Genomic DNA, 14,090 nt, shown 5'->3' with positions numbered 1-14,090 from the left:
GCCATGTCAGCACCATCAGTTGTAAAATCAATAAGAGTGTATCAGTTACCATGCTGTCAGCAGGACTGGGGCTAACCACTGCCTTTACTCATTGATAACAGACCCCACTGACGCACATGCCAGCTAACAACATGACGGCAGAAAGCACACATGTCTACTCAGCTGGGAAGTTCCTTCTAAGCTTTATTCAGATTAATTATTGAAAGAATGCTTCAACTTTGTTAAACGGTGCTCGCTGTGCCTTGAATAGGACTCCTAACGTGTTTCAGAGCAGGCGGGGCAGTAAATCAGTAAGCCAGTGCTGAAGACCACCTTTAGTGGACTAACCCTTTTGTAATGTGACCAACTGGGACAACCAGTGTGAACATTTCCAGTTACAGACCAGCCCTTGATGTGTATCTCACTGAGTTACTGAATTAAGTGAAAGTAAGTAGTCATTGGGGTCTGTTGTAATGTTACCAGCAGCATGTCAATTCTGACCCCCTTTAACTCGGTATGAATCTTGCTGTTTTCGCCCATCAGCCAGGTGATTTTTTTGACCTTCTTGTTAACAACTAAAAAATATAAATAAAACACATGGGGAAAAGGTTGATGACGGAGGCATTTATACAGTTATGTTGAGATCATTAATACAGACCTGCTTGTGTGATACACAGTGATTACATTGAAAACAAGCAGAACAATGTTTGAATGTGGCCTGTCTGGATACTCTTCATGGATGACCTCTGCTGCACTGACTTGCATACCAACACGAAGTCCACATGTTCCTGACTGCTTGTAAACCTGACACAAAACAAGAAAGACTTTTCAAGTGCTGCGTTGTGTCCAGTAAGTCTTTCATTAGCTGTAAACAGAAGCAGACATCATTCATTGCCAGCCCCCCCTTCCCACCTTGCCTGGGCCCCCTCAGACACTGGGTTTGTGCAGTAATGCAGTTCACAACAACCCTTCTTTAATTATCCTGCTAAAAACACTGTTCAGGCTTCCTCAGGACTGGGTAAGGCACTAGCTGGAACGTTAGTGTCCTTGACAAGGGTTCGTTGATCTGCCTGTACCTTGCAGGGATAAGTCACAGCTGGATTTCTTTGGACCTGGATATGTAAATGTCCACACAGACCTCAGAGAGGTGGTGATTCTGGGTGACTCGGTGCTGTAAAATGTTCTATTCTGATGGGTCATAGGTTGATCAACATTTTTTTCCTTACCCAGTAAGTAGTGGTATAGTTTACTTTCAGCATGGCCTAACCAAGGGAGCATTGCACTGATTACCATACATTTAAAAAGTCTGGTGCTAAAACTACGTATCACTGTATTAAAAGTTACATTTTATAACAAGTTACAAGGCACAGAAAATGTAGTGGACTGCCACACCCTTTATGAATACACGTCCTCCCGTGTCGACCCCTCCCAGCTGTACGGTACCACATGACGTGAGACGCGAGGAATGCAGTTAGAGTACAGGCAGGCAGTCTTTGGAGTCGCGGGGTGGTTCTGTTACTGTGTTTGAAAACCTCGAGTGAGATCATATTACAACGGCGAGTTTCGCTGTGAGGCACGAGCACAGCAATGAAACAAACAAGAAAATATTACACAAAAACTCAAAAAAAAAAAAATCAGTACAGATGAAATTATTTGCATTTGGGAGATGAGGGTATAGTAAGTTTATATTTGGGGGTTTAATACATCATGTTATAAAGTAGTTTCAGTCCCGTTCATTTTATTGTATTTTGTATTTTATTTATTACTGCTTAGCTTCGGGAAACACTCCACTGACAGACAAAGTCCCGTTTCCTCTGAGAGGATTAGACTTCCTCTCTGGAAATAATTTGACACTTTCTAGTTTAGTCTGCGGCAAAATTCTCACACAGCCTCCCAGTTCTGTAAAACGTAAAACTGCACTCAGGACTGGTCGGTCTGGCCCCGTCCCCTTTCTCCTGCTTCCCCCCTCAGACAGACAGACAGACAGACTGACTGACACACTGCTTGCTGTGATCTGTGGTGAGGTTCCCTTCCCGAGTACGGGCTTATTTTTAGCAGCTAGCAGCGGGGAAGATGCACATTGCCAAAAAAGTTTGAGCGGACGGCAAAGCTTTCGTTGTTACTTTACTGGAAAAAAAACTAAGCAAAACAACATTTTTGAGGAAGTGAGATTTTTTTGGGAGGTATTTATATATATATATATATATATATTTCTAAGAAGGGTGTTGTTTTTTGTTTTATCGCTTAACAGGAAGATACAACAAAGTATTTATTTTGTATGTATTTATTTATTTTACAAAAGTTGTAATTCGCATAATATACCTCGCTTTTGTTGGAGCCCCGTTGCCACCTCTTCTTTCTCTGTAGATTAATTTTGGTCACGGACTGGATTGCACAGTGGCGAAGAGGCTTTCGTATGACCGGTTATATCATACTGATGAAGGAGGGCAGAGGCCGTTAGCCACCGGGACCCCTCTCTGAGCCCCGTGGCTGTGTGTGTGGGACTCGCAAACAGTTCGGTGAGTGTGTGTGTGGGACCGGGGACCCCAGGCTCATCCCCTAGTCCCGAAGCGATGGGGTGCGGGCTGAGGAAACTGGAGGATCCGGAGGATAGCAGCCCCGGGAAGATTTACTCCACACTGAAGAGACCGCAAGTCGAGACCAAGACCAACACGGTGTACGAATACACAATGCTGGATTTCACACTGGAAGGTAAAGTTCATTTTATTATTATTATTATTATTATTATTATTATTATTATTATTATTATTATTATTATTATTATTACACTTACTACTACTACTACTAATAATAATAATCTGGAAGATGTTGCTATATTTTCAATTTTTTTAAAAATCTTTTTAAAGATTGTATTTTTATTGATACATAACCACTTCCACTGTATTCATTTTCTTCGTTTGATGTAGGATATGTTGTTTCTTTTACTTCATCCCTGTTCAACCGTTATTATGTTAGAATTAAGAACCCGTTTTAATGCGTTTTAAACCCATCTTTTATTTTAAACAGTAAGGCTCGTTATAACATTCGAAATGCCAACAGAGAATGTCATGGATATATTATAATAACTGCGGGATGTAGGATTTATTGAAATGCTGTGATTAAGCTCGTTGGCCTACTGCTTCGCAAGCGGGACAAAATGAGGTCAAATTCAAACAGAAGGAGACCCCCATACAAAAAAGGGGAAACTGGCAGGCCACACCCACACACCCACACACTCCTTCACGAAACAAAACAAATCCATTGTCGACTTATTCTAATGATGGTCCAGTTCTGACACGTGTCTTATTAATAGAGTGCTGGTGGTATAGCTAGATGCACTCTCCTTCAGTGTACAGTGCAGCCTGGCCATACATTGAGGACTGTTGACGCGTGCAGCCACGGAGGCCTGGAGCTGGACTGCTTTAAATAATTACATAAATAAATGTGCCGATTGATTATTCAACATGGGGACTGAACTGCTCTTATGGCAGGACTGAAGGAGGGGTCTCTGAATGTCAGCCCTTTTGCTGTCACTAATATAAACACAGGACTACTGTCTTAAGGGGGTTAAAACAGTTTAGAAGATAACACTGTGGACTTCAGTGCCATTCCATGAGCACATACATTTGTTAAATTGCATGTCAGAGCACTGGCAAGCCCATGACTTGATGATCAATCAGTGTATTAGGATCGATAGACCCATCAGCACAGGATGAACTACCCCTAACTTTCAAAAACACCAGGAGGAAGGGGCTAAATGGTCTGGCTAGTGGATCTGAGGCTGGTTGATCATAAGCAGCTCACACAGATTCTCTGATTCAGTCTTGTCATTGAATGTCAAGCCGTCTGTCCTCCAGCATTCTCTAGGATTCTCCTTCAGGAATCGGGATCCCTTATTTTCACTGGCCAGCTGTTCCCATCAAGTGCAATGGGCAGTGTTGTGTGATGCCCTGCTGTTAGGGATTCGGCCGTCCTGTCGGTGAGAGGAGATGAGGTTAAAAGCTCTAAAACCACGAATCCAGACGAGCCCGGCTCTTTTGAATAGCGGTTAAGACGCTCTCTTGCAGTGTGTCGGGTCGCTGGTTCAGGCCCAGCCTCCACCTTATTACGGAAGCACTGTGCTCATTGTAGGAAGACTAGATAGAAACAGGAGCTCCACAGTTAGATCACATGTGACATTGACCCCACCGCTGCAGCTGTAATGTATTGTCCTGTTCTGAGTCTCCCTGGTTACTGAGGGCTGTGAACCCCACAGACTGGGTCCTGGCTGCAGAGCAGGGTTTGTTTGGGCAGAGGAACAATGTCTCAACCTGCTGATTGTAAAGCACTTTGTAATTATTTCGCTGTCGATGGGGCTACATGCCATTGTAGTGTGTAAATCATAGTCGAGGGATGGTAATAATAATATAGGCAACTCTTCAGATGTCTCCACAGTGAAATGGGAGGGGGGGCTGTTAAAGGCTCTCCACTCATTAGTCTTGCTTGTTGGCATGAGCAATTTTTCTCTGCTCCTCTTGTGCTGAAGATCTCTCTGTGTTCTCTGCTCGTGTGCTGAAGATCTCTCTGTGTTCTCTGCTCTTGTGCTGAAGATCTCTCTGTGTTCTCTGCTCTTGTGCTGAATATCTCTCTGTGTTCTCTGCTCTTGTGCTGAAGATCTCTGTGTTCTCTGCTCTTGTGCTGAAGATCTCTCTGTGTTCTCTGCTCTTGTGCTGAAGATCTCTCTGTGTTCTCTGCTCTTGTGCTGAAGATCTCTCTGTGTTCTCTGCTCTTGTGCTGAAGATCTCTCTGTGTTCTCTGCTCTTGTGCTGAATATCTCTCTGTGTTCTCTGCTCTTGTGCTGAAGATCTCTGTGTTCTCTGCTCTTGTGCTGAAGATCTCTCTTTGTTCTCTGCTCTTGTGCTGAAGATCTCTCTGTGTTCTCTCCTCTTGTGCTGAAGATCTCTCTGTGTTCTCTGCTCTTGTGCTGAAGATCTCTCTGTGTTCTCTGCTCTTGTGCTGAAGATCTCTCTGTGTTCTCTGCTCCTCTTGTGCTGAAGATCTCTCTGTGTTCTCTGCTCTTGTGCTGAAGATCTCTCTGTGTTCTCTGCTCTTGTGCTGAAGATCTCTCTGTGTTCTCTGCTCTTGTGCTGAAGATCTCTCTGTGTTCTCTCCTCTTGTGCTGAAGATCTCTCTGTGTTCTCTGCTCTTGTGCTGAAGATCTCTTTGTGTTCTCTGCTCTTGTGCTGAAGATCTCTTTGTGTTCTCTGCTCTTGTGCTGAAGATGTCTCTGTGTTCTCTGCTCTTGTGCTGAAGATCTCTTTGTGTTCTCTGCTCTTGTGCTGAAGATCTCTTTGTGTTCTCTCCTCTTGTGCTGAAGATCTCTCTGTGTTCTCTCCTCTTGTGCTGAAGATCTCTCTGTGTTCTCTGCTCTTGTGCTGAAGATCTCTCTGTGTTCTCTCCTCTTGTGCTGAAGATCTCTTTGTGTTCTCTGCTCTTGTGCTGAAGATCTCTCTGTGTTCTCTCCTTGTTTTTCTACTATGATTGCGGATGTGACGATTGTTCATCGCCTTACTGAAGCAAAAACAAAGTCTACACCACATCCTTCTTCCTGGTACCCTTATCACTTCCTGTGTCAAAGTGGTCTGGTAGACCATGTGAGCGAGCGAGTCTGACACAGGAAGTGCTCGTGTACCAGGAAGAGCAGTCCAAGATTCATAAAGCTATAGAGTGTGCTGGGCAAGGTCTGCCCAAGCCAGAACCAGAACAATCTCCACCACAAAGAAACTGGGGACCAGTGATCATGCTAGTAATGGTAATAAGGGTTAATCACATTGATTTAAAAGGCTTGGCTGTCTTTATGTGGAGCTGGACTTTGCATCAAGCTGCTTTGAAGGAGGAGCTCATTATTATACTGAAAATCTAGCATGTTACAGTGTTGACCCCTCAGCAACAGAGGGAAATCTCTAAAACGAAGGGGGCGGGCAGGCACAGAGAGAGAGGTCGTTAAGGAGAGCTGGTTTATGTGGATCTGGATAGTTTATTGTGTACTTTTAACTTCAGTGCTTCCCTCTTGTATCCCCCCCCCCCCCCCCCCCCCCCCCGTCTCTTGGGCTGCGTGCCCCCAGGGAACAGAGAGCTCTCTGTGTGGGGAAAGGGAGGGGGGCTCTCTCACACACACACACACACACACACACACACACACACTTTTTGGGTGTTCTTATATATTTAGAGCATCGTTGTACAGGGTTTTACTGCGCTTTCCCTTATAAAGGTAAAAGCTTAGCAAATTGTAATAAAGCACGTTGAAAGCATGGTAAAGCACTGGGAATTGAATTTCTTTTTATGTGCAAGTAATATTTACACATTACAAGGTTACAAGTCCATTACAAGTCCTCCTAAGCCAGTCAGGTTTTGTTAGCTTGTGGACACTTTTGTTTGCCCCCATTAGCAGTATGAAGGAGCACTCGCACACACACCCCTCCAGCCCATTCTTTCACAGAGTGGAGCTGCTCACACACACGGGACTCAGGGAGGATCTGAAACCTGCATAGAAGAATTCAGCAGCCCCTCAGCAATTCCTAAAATGACTCAAAAACAATCTTGCCCGGTGTTGATGATGACAACTAACTAACCACACTTTAATGAGTCACTTTGTGGATAAAAATGCCCCTGGCTGCATGCGTCCAGCCCCAGCTCTGACTCTCCTCTCCCTCACTGGTGGCAGGGCTCCAGTGATGTGTTTAAAACAATGGCTCCATTATGGGGACAGGAAGCAGGAACAAAACCAGGAGCCTGTGCTGGGGGGACGCATACGGAACATTAATCATGCAGGCAGGAGCAGGGAAGGGGGCGGGGAGGGGAGGGGAGGGGAGGGGCAGGGAGGGGGCGGGGTGGGGAGAGGAGGGGAGGGACGGGGCGGGGAGGGGGTGGGGAGGGGAGGGGTGGGGAGAGCAGGGGCGGGGTGGGGAGGGGGAGGGGAGAGGAGGGGAGGGGGTGGCAGGCTGAACTTGAGCAACACCCCCTGTTTAAAACAACCCTGGACCTCTCAGCAGATACAGTCTGCTTCTGTCCTTCTCTCCCTCTCAGCTCATGACAAATCATACAAGTATTGGCACAGAAATATTGACCATTTCATTTTTTTTTTCTTATATTTCTCTGTATTTTGTGCGGTGGAGAATGAAATGTGTCCTGGGTTCAGTCTCTCCACTGTCGCACTGGTTAGAGTCGGTCTGTCTCTTCCAGTGTAACTGTCTCTGCCTCTACCTCTCTCTGTCTCTTCCAGTGTAACTCTCTCTGTCTCTGCCTCTCCCTCTCTCTGCCTCTCCCTCCCTCTCTCTGTCTCTTCTAGTATAACTGTCTCTGCCTCTCCCTCTCTCTGTCTCTTCCTGGTGCAGGCTCCTCAAACCCGACTGTGCTCCGGATCGGCTCCCTGCAGGATCTCCCCAGTGAGTTGGAGCAGTACTACAGGAAGGGGTTTGTCCTGACCGCCTTCCACCCAATCGTCCTGTCCGTGGGGCGGAGACGGCAGCTGCCAATCAGCCTGCTGTACCGTGCCGTGCTGGCCCGTCCCCAACCCAGGTGAGGCGCGTTGCCATGGAGACGGAGCGCTACACTACGACACGCTCTGTCAGGGCTCTGCTGGTTTATGGTGTTATTTTTTACCACCCCTAAGATTTCCAGCTAATTACACAGTGAGAAGAGATAGACAACAATGACAATGTTGTGCTGGGATCATAACAACTGCTTCCAATACTGCTCCTTCTATTAGTACTGCTACAGAATGTCTTGTGATTGAGTGTTTAAAGCCATGGCTGAATGAAGTGGACACTAACAGCTGTAAGGGTCAAATTATTTAACATCAAACTCCTGGCTCCTGATCGTTTCAGTAATGGAATTGAAGGTAGTTTGGAAACCCTAGACTGGGTGCAGAAGGGCGAGTTTCAAGTCCCAACATTGTTTGTGTGTGTTTGTGTGAGTGTGTGTGTGTGTTTGTGAGTGTGTGTTTGTATGAGTGTGTGTTTGTGTGAGTGTGTGTGTGTGTTTGTGTGTGTGTTTGTGTGAGTGTGTGAGTGATTGTGTACCTGCTCTCCCCTGTGCTCTCAGTGTTCAGTGTGTGTCGCTCTGCCTCTCTCTCCTGTGCTGCAGCTCCAAGCACGCCAGCCCTGCAGGCCACAGCGCCCCCCGACTGCTGGTGGAGGAGTGGCCACAGCCCGGAGACACGCTGAGCAGCGACGTGGTGAGGGGCCTGCTGGACAAGGTAGGTACCCCCCTCACCCCAAGACAGGGGTTCAAGCCCCTAACTGCTCCAAGCGTCCACCAGCTCTGTTTAACTGGAGCCTGAGATGTCATGTAAATGGATTACAAATTGTGTTTAAAAGGGTAAAACCTTCCTGCTCTTTCTTTGACTGCCCCCCCCCCTGGTCTCTGCTAACAGGCGGTGGTCTGGCTTCCTCTAGATTCCAAGGGGGTAAACATTCATTTCCTAACACAGCACTGTGCACTTGGAAGAGCCTGTGACCTGATTGTAGAAATAGTGATCATTTTATCAGGAGTTCAGCAATAACCTTGCAAAACAAGGTTTAAAACTCCACAGTGGTGCTATATGACAAGCATGAAATATAGAAAGAGGAACCACAGCACTGATTACGTTTGTGCCCATGAATAAATCAGTACAGAAGTGTACTATACTGTACATGCACATTGTAAGTGATATCGTCTCTCCCCCTGCCAGGTGAACGGCTGTGCCCAGCGAGGGCTGCGATTCCTGGGCTTTGTGCCCCAGCAGGGAGGGGGCACGCTGCGGAGCTGCAACGGAGGGGGTCCCTGCAGCCGGGGGTCCCCCAGCGGACTGTCCTGTGAGAGTGGCATCGAGGACGAGACACCCCCCGAGTACGGAGGCTTCAACGAGGGGGGGGGTAGCCCTCAGCCCTCACACCGCAGGGAGGGTGAGTCACACTGTGTGTGTGTGTGTCTGTGTGTGAGTCTGAATGTGTGCTGAGCCTTACTGAGTCTGTGTCAGTGTGCTTCTGTGTTTGTTGTGGGAGGGTCGAGAGTTAAATGGGAGTCCCGCCTCTTTTTGCACAAACACCAACCTCAGCTGTGAAGACAGGAAGTGAACTCAGGCGCTCAGACCAGACGCTGCTACATTCTTCAAACAAGAAATAAGAAAACCTCTCGACGTCATGGGCAGAAAATAACAGGGCTGCTGGGAGTAAAACTCTGCACAGAGGAGCTTTGTGAGCATGGCTGAGAGAGAGGGAGCGAGGGGGAGAGAGGAGAGAGGGAGAGGAGGGAGAGAGAGGGGAGCGAGGGGGAGAGAGGAAAGAGAGGGAGCGAGGGGGAGAAAGGGAGCAAGGGGGAGAGAGGAGAGAGGGAGCGAGGGGGGAGAGTCGGGAGGGGCAGGAGGGTGATAGAGGGGAGATGGAGAGGAGAGAAGAAAGTGAGTGGGGAGAGAGAGACAGAGACCTTTTCAATGGCTGCAGTGCAGTCGCTGTGTTTCTGTGAATAAGATTGTAATGGTTATGGTGTGGGCCTTGAAGGGAGCTGAATTAGCTGCTGGCCCATTCCATGAAAATGAAACGTGTGTTAAACTGGGTAAGGGATCAGCACCAGAGCACTAGCAAGCCCAGGACTGTGTGATGTAACCTCTCCCCTCATCTCCCTGCCCTGCAGAGACCAAGCTGTTTGCCCTGTTCCACTCCTGGGACTCTGCCTACCCTGCCTGGCTGGCACGGGATGAGGACACACCGTCCTGGACCTACCACCAGGGGGAGCTCTCCATGAAGGTGACACGCAAGGGGCAGGCCATCAGCATGCTGGAAGCTGATTGGCTGGAGCTCACCACCGCCTACTACAAGAAGGGCTGGTCATTGGTGGATTCCTTTGTGTACTGGGAGACACCCAAAGGTAATAATACCTACATTGCCGCTGTGTGCCATGTTAAAGTTTACTGTTTTGGTACCCCTGGTAAAAGCACAGCACAGTGTAGTAAAGAACAGAGAAGATAATGAACCAGCCTCAGATACTATGGACTGTGTGGACCCAGAATAGGGGGGGCTCTGATGTGGAGGATGTTTTTGCTATTATATAGTGTGTCAATGAAAATGTGAAAACTGTTGAGCTGGGTTTTGGTTGAATGCTGAGTATAACATGCAAGCAATACAGTGAAGTTTCTACACTGTACCAGCCCGCTTGAGCCTCTATATCACCTGGAAGGAAGTTCTGCGCTGGTTTTACGATGGCCGTTTTTGTATAGCGCCTCCCCAGGCACGCCAGAAGGAGCCGATGTTCAAAATCACAGCCTCAGTTTGTCAACAACATCAGATGGCTAAAAGCTTCCTTCCTTCCTAATTGTAACCCAGCTGATGATTTCAAAAAGTATGTAGGGCAGGAAACAGGACTAGAGGAGAGGAAGAAAGAAGGAGAGGACAGTACTGTGTAGTGCCATGTCACTGTGTGTTTCTCCCTCCCTCTCTATCCCATCTCACTCCTCTCTGTTCTTATAAACGCTGGTGTAGTAAAACATTGGTAAGAGCGTGTGAGAAACTGTATGAATGTGTAGTAAAAAGCATGGGAGAACCACGATAAAATATGCCAAATAACCATTTAACATGGGTAGCACACTTTCACAAAGGCAAACACACACAATAAGACAGACAGACACACTCACATACACTTACATCAGCGTCATCTTTCTCCTTACAGGAGAGCCGGTGCCCAGGTCTCTGGAAGGTCTGTTTTTGTATGAGGAGCGAGGGGCCTCCACAGCACCCCCTGCAGGCAACGACACCATCATAGTGGAGCAGTGGACTGTCATCGAGGTGAGGGGAGAGAGTAGGGTGACCAGATGTCCCGGTTTTCCATCAAAGGTCTTGGTGTCCCGACATTTTTCTCAAAATCTTAAAGTCCCAGTTTTCAGCCACTACCTTTTGTCAAAATAACATATACAACCGCTTTCTATATAACTAGTTTATGTCACCTGCAGTGAAAACATTTGTGTTAAAATGGTACAGTACTACGGTAATCAAGAACATTATTTTTATAAAGTGATTAACACAGACAGACACACATGCTTATTCCTCAATGTGCCATGCGTTTTCATTTAGTTTATATTCAGTATGAAGCTACAATTATGTGTAATAGGGGAATTACATAGCTGCTCAGTTCTGGTGGGATTTAGCCCAGGCACTAGGCAGAGCATCTGAATCCACTAGGTTAAACCACATCAACAACGTCAATGAATAGAGCCATCCTGACAGTGAGTATAAAAAAGGAAGAAAGAAAAATGCCAAAGAGTAAATGTATTTTTAACGATGATCTACATAATTAATTATTTAATGTATTATTATTAGTAGTAGTAGTATTAAAACAGTATCAATACATATATAACACAATAATATTAGCCACAAATTATACACCTGTGAGTACTGAAATTAGCTAGCTTCTTAAAAAAAACAAAAAAGATAATAGTACTAAGAGTGACAGGATGCTATTTAAATAACTATTTAAATGGTTTAATTAGTCTTATCAATTATTTAACACTGTGTCCCAGTTTTGAGCTTTGAAAATCTGGTCACGCCAGGCGAGAGGGAGAGGAGTTCTGTGTCTCTAGCACTGCACAAAATATTTCTAATCTTCAGTCCCTAATTTGAGGCACGTTGCTGTTCAGTTTTCCCCTTTCCACCCATGTCCACTTGTGTCTTGGTTTCCCAGTCACTTTGTGTAGGTTCTGAATGTATCTTACAGTGATCCGGTGGTAATGCTGTCTCCCTCTCCTTCTCTGTCTCTCTCGCAGGGCTCTGATGTCAAGACAGATTATGGACCCCTGGTTCACACCCTGGCAGAATTTGGTTGGCTGCTGACCTGTGTGCTCCCCACCCCCCTAATCCGCCATGACAGGTACCCCTCTCTCCCCTCCCCACCCCCATCATCTCCCATGCCAGGTACCCCCCTCTCGCCTCTCTCTCCTCCCCACCCCCATCATCTCCCATGCCAGGTACCCCCCTCTTGCCTCTCTCTCCTCCCCACCCCCATCACCTCCCATGCCAGGTACCCCCCTCTCGCCTCTCTCTCCTCCCCACCGCCAACATCTCCCATGCCAGGTACCCCCCTCTCGCCTCTCTCTCCTCCCCATCCCCATCATCTCCCATGCCAGGTACCCTGTCCTCCTCTTTGAAAATGATCCTCTGCACTTGAGTAAAATGTAGAGAAATGAAACATAAAGAAAGCTGCTAGTCGTGTTCTAGGTTTTCACAGTTTGTTTGTTTTTGGCAGTGAGGGAAACCTGGCCACCAAGCAGGTGGTGTTCCTGCAGAGAGCCGTGCGAGACCCCGCCCCGTCCGAGGTGAGACCCTGCCCCCTTCTACAAGAACAACCCCCCCCCCCTCCAGATATCCCTCTGGTGCTCTGCGGTGTCGGATCAGTCTGTTTGTGTAGCTCCAGCCTTTTCATTCCTGTCCACAGCTTCAAACGCTCAATCATACAATAGTCTTCTTCAGTGCATTTCATGTCATTCCACTTTTGGTAAAAATGTTTGTCTCCATTTTATAAGTTCTATACTGTTACAGATTTTGATGACTTAATTTTTAAAAAGATCTTTGATGACTCCACCCCTAACCCCCCCCCCCCCCTGTGTTTCAGAAGCGTGCCCCTCGCTCCCCACGCAGTGAGGATGTCAGCGTGCACACGGCGAGCCGTGGGGTGGGCGGGGCCGGGCGCGATGACCTCACAGGGGGGTTCCCAAGGTTCGGGGGGTACCCCAGCGCGCTGAGAGACCTGGAGGAAGGGGGCTTTGAGCAGGAGGAGGGGGCTGCAGAGGTCACCTGCATGTAAGGCACAGAGTCTTGGCACTGCAGCTGGCGTCAGCATTGCATCAGGGCTGCTGCAGCCGCAGGTACTGTAGACTCTGACGCATTGGCACTGCAATTAGAGCTTGGCTTTATGGGGTAAATGAGAGCCAGGACCATAGCGCTTTCTCTGCAGTATATAAAGGACAGCTTTACAAAAGAGGGAGAACCAGGAACCAGTCCATACACAGCCGTGCCCAGCTGCCTGCAGCCCTGCTGGGGGAGTGGTCTGGTGCAAACAGACCTGGACCTGGAGGGGCTGGTGCTGTTTGAGGAGCCCCTTTGGGATATACTGGATACCTCCAATCTGCGACACCAGACCTTTACTCTCAAGATCCCCCTGTACCTTCTCCCGTCCCCTTCATGTGAGGTCAGCAGGGGAGCAAGCCTGCTGATACTGCCCATGTAGTACTGGACTGGGCAGGACTGATTTCAGAGATGTGGAAAAATAAATTCAGACATTGCCGTGGCTAAAATAGCTTCTCCCCTTCATGACAAAAAACAGGATGTCAGTCACACAGCAGGATGTAGGATGTATATACAGCATTTTCAAAAACACGGGTTTGAGAAGATGAGGAAGAGGCGGTCTGCCTTTTTAAACGGTTTGAGTATGGAACACAGAGCATGGTTTAAAGATCCGGTTTAAGGTGGTGGTGGTGTTTTTCTTTCGTCTCTAATTGGACGCAGAACTTCAAACACCTAATGCCACCTGGTGGACCATTGTTCTAACTGCAGCCTTCACGGTTGACTTTCTGGATTTCCCCTCAATGTTGTGCAGCTGCACTCTGATGCTTTCTTTCATTTGTCTTTTATTTGCTTTTATTCCACTGTGCAAGCTGGACAATAAAGTGCCACCGCTACCACCGAATAATTGAGAAATGACTTGGAATGGTCACTTACTGAATCCGACGTCCACACAGAATGGTACGTTTCTCCCTGGAGCGTACAGGAGACCTCGTCTATTAGCTTCTTCTCTTCCTTTTCATATATATGACAACATTTCACATTATTAACGGGATTTCCATTAGAAAAATACAAAAATTAAAAGTACTGTAACTTTTGGGAGTTTGTATCAGTAATGTTTTGTATTCAGAAGTTGTTTCTGTTCTGATGTTAATTTTTGAATAAACCTCTTTGCATATTAAAATAAGATGATTTTATTCAGAACGAATGCACTGGCAGTTCACTGTCCACCCAGAGATATGGTATGGTAGGAAATGTGGAAATGATCACTCTTAAATATTATTAAATCACTGTGGTTTATAATAAACTAATCTGGAAACTGAA

At 47.0% G+C, this 14,090-nt stretch overlaps 1 protein-coding gene across 2 annotated transcripts; it reads left to right on the top strand.

Annotated features, from left to right (window-relative positions):
• Positions 1 to 1,471: 1,471 nt before the first annotated feature.
• Positions 1,472 to 13,953, top strand: LOC117426858 (raftlin-2-like). Of its 2 annotated transcripts, none has more exons than XM_034044991.3 (10): positions 1,472 to 1,998; positions 2,347 to 2,691; positions 7,353 to 7,536; positions 8,104 to 8,215; positions 8,690 to 8,903; positions 9,631 to 9,864; positions 10,663 to 10,778; positions 11,753 to 11,856; positions 12,232 to 12,301; positions 12,598 to 13,953. In XM_034044991.3, exons 2-10 carry the CDS (start codon positions 2,553 to 2,555, stop codon positions 12,787 to 12,789), a joined length of 1,365 nt encoding a protein of 454 aa, XP_033900882.2. In that variant the 5' UTR covers positions 1,472 to 1,998; positions 2,347 to 2,552; the 3' UTR covers positions 12,790 to 13,953. The 2 variants fall into 2 exon arrangements, with proteins under 2 accessions (XP_033900882.2, XP_033900881.2); XM_034044990.3 differs by having other exon boundaries at positions 1,472 to 2,162.
• The last annotated feature ends 137 nt before the right edge of the window (positions 13,954 to 14,090 follow it).

This window comes from Acipenser ruthenus, chromosome 11 (assembly GCF_902713425.1).
Source record: "Acipenser ruthenus chromosome 11, fAciRut3.2 maternal haplotype, whole genome shotgun sequence".
NCBI lineage: Eukaryota > Metazoa > Chordata > Actinopteri > Acipenseriformes > Acipenseridae > Acipenser > Acipenser ruthenus.
This window is presented reverse-complemented; position numbering and strand designations above follow the sequence as displayed.

Bases quoted from the DNA above. Each gene is read 5' to 3' on its own strand.
- LOC117426858 (XM_034044991.3), top strand. From the start codon at position 2,553: ATGGGGTGCGGGCTGAGGAAACTGGAGGATCCGGAGGATAGCAGCCCC. The intron at 7,537-8,103 runs GTGAGGCGCGTT...CCTGTGCTGCAG, and splicing joins CTGGCCCGTCCCCAACCCAG to CTCCAAGCACGCCAGCCCTG. The intron at 10,779-11,752 runs GTGAGGGGAGAG...TCTCTCTCGCAG, and splicing joins AGCAGTGGACTGTCATCGAG to GGCTCTGATGTCAAGACAGA.